The sequence below is a fragment of the Solanum tuberosum genome, unplaced genomic scaffold (assembly GCF_000226075.1).
Source record: "Solanum tuberosum cultivar DM 1-3 516 R44 unplaced genomic scaffold, SolTub_3.0 scf00862, whole genome shotgun sequence".
NCBI classification, from domain to species: Eukaryota; Viridiplantae; Streptophyta; class Magnoliopsida; order Solanales; family Solanaceae; genus Solanum; species Solanum tuberosum.
In genome coordinates this window covers 44,757-51,453 of record NW_006239852.1, presented here as the reverse complement: position 1 = coordinate 51,453, position 6,697 = coordinate 44,757, and the positions used below count along the sequence as shown (strand labels likewise).

At 35.1% G+C, this 6,697-nt stretch overlaps 1 protein-coding gene across 1 annotated transcript; it reads right to left on the bottom strand.

Annotated features, from left to right (window-relative positions):
- Window positions 1–2,403: 2,403 nt before the first annotated feature.
- LOC107059198 (protein NLP7-like) lies at window positions 2,404–5,369 on the bottom strand. The gene is made up of 4 exons (XM_015305677.1): window positions 5,055–5,369; window positions 4,531–4,985; window positions 4,376–4,444; window positions 2,404–4,265 (listed from the first exon to the last, which is right to left on the bottom strand). Exons 1-4 carry the CDS (start codon window positions 5,206–5,208, stop codon window positions 3,204–3,206), a joined length of 1,740 nt encoding a protein of 579 aa, XP_015161163.1. The 5' UTR covers window positions 5,209–5,369; the 3' UTR covers window positions 2,404–3,203.
- Window positions 5,370–6,697: the final 1,328 nt, after the last annotated feature.

Here is a 6,697-nt window from a genome sequence, read left to right as displayed (position 1 = left end):
TCTAAAGTGACCTGAAATGATGAAAGAAAATTGATTCACAAAGAAGAAGGGATCTCAATCAGTCTCAAGAGAATAAGAATATGTTCTCTGCAGATTGTAGAAAGGTAGCACCAAAGCAGGATACAAATTCACTGTAAGAATTGATGAATGTGATATACAGGCTCGTGACAGCACAAATCCAGTCTCAACCAAATAATCTGAGTCTGTGGAAAGAAGAGCACAAATGTCTGAAACATAGTAATCATATGGCAACACCTCTGTAACAACCTAAGTTGCTCGGACTCTCAATGTTGCCGCACCCATGTCGGATCCTTCAAAATGTTCTTAGATATTTCCCTTTATAGATGCTAATCTGGAGAAACAGGCAGCATTACACACTGAGGCTCTTTATCCTCGCTTTAAGTAAACAAACAAACCAGAACATAGGCCATTCACAACACCCTTTCAGTTTCTTGTTCTCAATAATGCTACTGCGTGTCATTTACACAGTTTTTCAAAATTTCTATCAATATGGAATCATAGAGCACCTGTAGATTGTAGCTGGTATTGGAGGAAGCTAAATGCAATCAAGCTCCAAATGCAGATATATATGAAAGATGGAGCAACAATATGGAATCATAGAACACCTGTAGATTGTAGCTGGTATTGGAGGAAGCTAAATGCAATCAAGGTCCAAATGCAGGGTTGGTATAACCAAGGAAGATATATGCTCACACAAACTGGAAAATATTCCATCACTAGCAGTTACTTAGCACTAATTGGCCAACAACCACGTATGAGAACTGCTGAGCTAGTGTGGACATCTAGGGCTCTACCTAAACATAGATTCATAATGTGGTTGGCTGTACAAGGAAGATTACTCACGCAGGAGAGGAAACTGAAATTACACATTCAGGTTGAGGACACTGATTGCTGCCTTTGTGATAAGAAGGTCATGGAGACTACACTGCACTTATTGGTGAAGTGTGAGTGGGCACAGGCTATATGGAAAGAGGTGGAACAATGGACAGGAATAGCATTGCAAAACAATGGGATCAAGCAGACACTGGAAAGAATAATGTTGAAGCACTGGAAGAAAGTTAAGAAGGAGACTATTGCGGCTACTTGTGGAGCAATCGTATATCACATATGGAGAGCCAGGAATTCGAAAAAGTTTAAAGGCAAATCTGTACATACAAAGGAGGCGGCAACACAGATAAAAAAGGAGATTACAGAGAGATTACAATTTCTTAGTAGTTCAAAGAAAACACAGAGTTGTAGGAGTTTTGTTCAATTTTTACTTTGTAATTAAGTTTTTTGCTATGTAGGAGGCCTAATCCTGTTACAAGGTATAGGTACTCTTTATTTGTACTGGTTTTGATGGTATGGTAATCTTTTTACAGTTGTTACCAAAAAAAAAAAAACTGTAATTATTTTATTTTATTTTTAAAAAAAACGTAATGCGTCAAGTCTACAAACCAAAACACCGCAAGGATAAAATAATTAATTAATTCTATCCTGATTTAGTAAGTGATAAGTAATATGGAATAACTATTTTATGGGACAGAGGGAGTATTAAATAAAGACCCCATCAATTGTGGGATAAAATAGAAAAATATTAATTAACTCTATCCTGATTTAGTAAGTGATCAAGTACTATGAAATAACTATTTTATGGGCTGGGGGAGTATTAAATAAAGATATGTGTCATTTTTTTTAAATTGATTTAAAAAAAAAAGCAAGTCATATAAATTGGGTCAGAGTACAATTTGTGATTGAACAAGCAGTGGTTCAGCTCTTTGGTACACAACCCATATACGATTTTTTTTCAAAGAAAATTATTTAGAAACAACAAAATATGCTCAAAACATTGTGTAATTCTCAGTTTCTATATAAGAATCTATAAGACACAAAAAATCTGAATTTTGTTCACTACAGTAAAGCTGCATTTTCTAATGAAGAGTCACTCTTGGTTATGGGTGATTAAAACAAACGAAGTATTTCTGATTGAAATAGTGAAGATGTCATGAATTTTTTTCTTATAAATATAAAGAAAATTATTATAGATAAATAAAGCAAATGTGCATAAATTAGTGCCTACATATGGTTTAAAACATTTATTTCTGTCAAAAGGAAATGAGATTTTACAATCTAAATGCACAAAATATAAAACTAAAATGCTAGTAATAAGTAATAACCATAAAATTTTAGAGCCTATATGAAAGGAGAGCTTAAAAATAAATAATTACGTGAAGAAAAAATTACAACTTCATCTCTTCCTGCAATGGTGACGGCATACTGCAAATGGAAGAGCCCATACTAGAATGACTCTCTTGCATCATCACCTTCACCGATTCAAAGAGGGTGTTGAACTCAGAATTGAACATGGTAACAGGGCAGAGAGGCATGAAGTAGGAACAATAATGTAACAAATTAAGCTCTGTATTGATCATCAAAGGAACTTACGAACAGGTTGTTCATGTAATCAAACAACAAACAGAAAATACAAAATAGCTAATGAAAAGAAAATGACATAACTCATTATTTTCCTCTTCTATATATAGGCATCTTTCGTAATTTGACAGTTCCCCATTCGTAACAGCATTACACCTTGGTTCACTGAGCATAAAGACATGTCACAACACCTCAGGAAAGAGACAAACACCATATCACCAAAAGATAACATCACTTTCGGAAAATCCTTCATGAGTCAGCTTCTGAGGTAACCAGTAATCTCATAGTAGTCCTTCCCAACAATCTTAGTGAATGCATCCCATCCCTCAAATCTGAATCAGTAGTTATCAATATCCAATCGTCATCTTCATCTTGATACTTTATTGAAAACCTTTCAAGTGATATCTTAAGCCTCTTTTCCACTTCCCCCTCCAATTCTACCCTCGTAGATGAAAAGGGGAGTTGAAACTTTATGATATCACCTCTATATGTAACCTTTAAAGTCATCACACTATCACAAGGTTTTCCTGATGCAGGAGATATTTTGTGACCCAAATAATCTGTGCCTTTTTCTTGGGAAAGAGCAGGACATTGTTGATCGACCACATATGGTTCAGCACCTTGAAAAGATGCGCCTTGGCTAACATGGACATTAACCTTTCTAGTCTTATGATGTGGCCATCTAGCGATTTCATTTTCTCTACATATTCGTTTCAGTGTTGCTCGACTAACTGCAATAAATGAAGTCCACAAAAGGGATTTCAGTGAACCTATGCATAAATCATTTCAGATGCGCTAAAATCTGTCGCAGTACCTTCAAGAGTCATGCCATAATGCTGCTCCAGAATCTTGCAAGTAATCCCATGATCTTTTTCTATCCTTTGTATTGCGTTTTTCTTATGCGAATGAATTATCTCGTTGTTAGTTGTTGCATTTCCTGAAGAATTAGTCTCTAAATTTGGTTGCTCAAAGTGTGAATCAAGTTGCATTATTTCAGTTGTATCCTCAATGTGGTCATCATGTGCTACATCCATGTTAACGGTTCCTCTGTTTGTCACAGCTTCCTCTATTGGATGAGGCAGTGACGGATCAACTTCCACTGTCCCTTCACAGTTGAGTGAGTCACGCTTGTCTGATGAACAAGAAGGAACTAGTAGTGCAGCAGCAACATTATTCTCCCTGTTCTGTAAATTTGACTGTTGACAGAAAGAATCAATTTCTGTTGTTTCTCCTCCATCCTGAAGTGCTTGAACACTCGGCAGAGTTTGGCCAATTTCAAAGGAGTCAAGTTCATCACTCGGGGAAACTTTAACAACTTCAACAAGCATCCTCTGCCCTAGTTCATTTCCAGAAGCAACTGTGAAACCTGGAAGTTGTTCTTTCATTGTGGTTAAAAGCATGTTTAAGAAAGTCTTTGTATCTCTAACAGCCATTTTGCGTCGTGGCAGAAAGTACTCAACTACGCAAACAATATTGGGGGAGCATCTACTTTGCAAACAAATTGCAAAACTCTGAGTGAATCTAGCTTTTCGTGCACCAGGCACCAAAGGGTACTCTTCGATGCTTAATAGAGTAACATCTTTGCAAAAGCATGAACCTTGGGATGCAAATGCCCTCCCCACCAATGCCTCACCGCTCTTAATAAAATAGACCTTAGAAGCATATTCAAATTCATGATACATTAAACTGAAATATTCATATGTGGAGGCAGCAGCACGATACAAGACTTTCGAAGAGGCAGATTGGGAAAAAGGAATCCAAATTTGTGCAAAGGGAATCCGCCTATCTTTACGGATCCTAGATATCCCGTCCTTTATATCACAAAACAGCGGCTATAAAAATGATAAGATAAGTTATGAAATTAGTGGGACTGATCTCTTTTTTCTTACTTTAATTTATTTTGTTTAGTTTCGCCAAAATAAAATAGGCAGCAATACCTTACCTCTGGAGGTTCAAAAAGTTTGTTTATTGAGTAAGGAATGTAGAACCCAACTGGTTCGAAATTCAACCCCTATTATGGAAAATTAAACAAGGATTATGGAATTGTTCAAAAGGAATATAAACAAAAGTGAATAACCAATGTCGTTGAGCAAATACCTTAATAATGTTGAGACGACGGAAATCTGGTAGTGTAGATACAATCTCAAATACACCAAGGCACTGCTGATCATGAATGTTGAACACTGGAAATGCACAATAAGAATCCAAGGGAATTGCAGTTTGAGGCAGTGGAAACTCTGCAGGGGAGTAGCTTGAGACGTCAGGGTTATATTCTGGCAAGAGTTTTGAGAAAACTCGTGCAGGGGGACCAAATGGAATTTCGTTGTCAATGGGAATCAAAGTATCTAAACAGAGCTTCCTGTATGAAGAGAGCCTCTTATCAAGTTTCTTATAGAAAACAAATGGTTGATCCGCAGTGGACAGGAAAGTAGATCCATTGACCTTGATGGGTGCCCAGAATTGAAACAGAGAAATATTTGAAGTCGACATTTTCTCCATAACAGATTGGATCCTCGATTTCTCAGTTGGACAGATGGAAACGACAGAATAAGCTGAATCAAAAAGATGATAAGATTAGTGCTAAACAAAATTTGGAAAATATTCACAACAGACTCACTCACAATTGATGGACTTAATAATGGATTGCTGGTAGTCCAACTCGTCGTTCTGTTTTGTGCTCCAAAATACCCAGGAATCGTCAATGGACGTCAGTTGAGACCACTTCAATTTACAAGGCATTAGGTCACATACATCTGAAGGTTGCTCATGGTCCATACTATATACAATACAATTTCAGTGCCTTTGCCCCGTCGCTCTGCTACTTATATAAGCAAAGTTGTGGATCAACTGTCCAAAAGTCGTCGAGTTACTACTATTTGTTCAACCATCCATAATTCTCCATTTATATCACAGTAGTAAGTAACTAAATAGTAGTATTAAAATACCATGACATTTATTTAGGGTGTGTTTGGTATAAAGGAAAATGTCTTCTTGAAAAATAAGTGGATTTCTAACTTATTTTTTGATTGGTGAGTATAAAATATTTTTTAATGTTTGGTTGGTGAATGAAAAATATATTTTTCAGAAAATTTCTTTAATATTTGGCTTGAGATTAAAAATTACTCCTTAGAAAAATAATTGTGAAGGAGAAATAAAAAGATACGTAAGGAGAGAAAGTAATTTGCTGAAAAACACTTCATCTTTTTATTCATGACTTCAAGCCTATAAATAGGCAAATACTTAACAGAATAATCAATTAAATAGGACACATATCAGTCCCATTATCAAATTACTCCTAAAATAGAGCACATGACTCCTAAAGCAACTATAACACTTTACTGCACTAATTCCTTAAAAACAGAACAACCTGCAAACTACTACAATCAAAAAAAAAATCAAAACTCCTAAAGACTAGGTCAATTGATAAAAGAATAACGACTATAAATCCAACAAGATGAAGTAAAGTTTTCAAAAATGTTTTTCTTAATTTTTGAAGGAAAATTATTTTCCTTAAATTTGAAAATAATGAGATAATTTAAAAAACTTTTGAGCCAAAAGTCAAATATTTTCCATATTTCCTTAGTACCAAACACACCCTTACACCGGCTCAATTTATAAGGAAACGGTGCAAATGGATCAAGAAGCTCAAGAGGTTCAACAAGCTCCACGTTGTACCCAATGTGGAAATTGTCAAAACGAAGGCAAAATATCGCACTACTATTTGTTTATTTTATTGAATTTACAGAAAAGAGCAAATGTTATGGTTATCAATAATCCATATTTTGATACTGGAGGAGCATTTTCCACGACCCACATTTAATGTATTTTAATTTAAATATTTTTAGAATGGATCAATAATTCATTTGTTTATATTAATTTATTTTAATATGATCAAATTCAAATTAACGTGATCTATTTTTAAATTTAGATCACTCGTTCATTGGACACCTCTAAATAAAATAAAAAATTTAGTGTGTAGACAAATCCTAGTGGATTAAAAAGCTCAAGTGGTTCAAATAGATTCCGCGTTTTTTTTGGTGGAAATTGCCAAAGGGAAAAAAAAAGTCAAAAAGTTGTAGCCACTATACTATTTGTTTTTTATTGAATGGACAAACACATATGAAGACCCTTAAACTTATCTCTAAATTTCATTTTGACACTTCAACTCAACCTTGTTCCATTTTAACTCTTCAACTCCAATTTTTATGTTCCATTTTGACACTTCTAAGTGATGTGACAGAGTGTGTGCATCACACTTTCTCTA

Coding starts and splice junctions, on each gene's coding strand:
- LOC107059198 (XM_015305677.1), bottom strand. CDS start 5,208: ATGGACCATGAGCAACCTTCAGATGTATGTGACCTAATGCCTTGTAAA. Junction 4,986..5,054: donor CATTATTAAGTCCATCAATT/GTGAGTGAGTCT, acceptor TTTTTGATTCAG/CTTATTCTGTCGTTTCCATC. Junction 4,266..4,375: donor AACTTTTTGAACCTCCAGAG/GTAAGGTATTGC, acceptor TCATTTTTATAG/CCGCTGTTTTGTGATATAAA.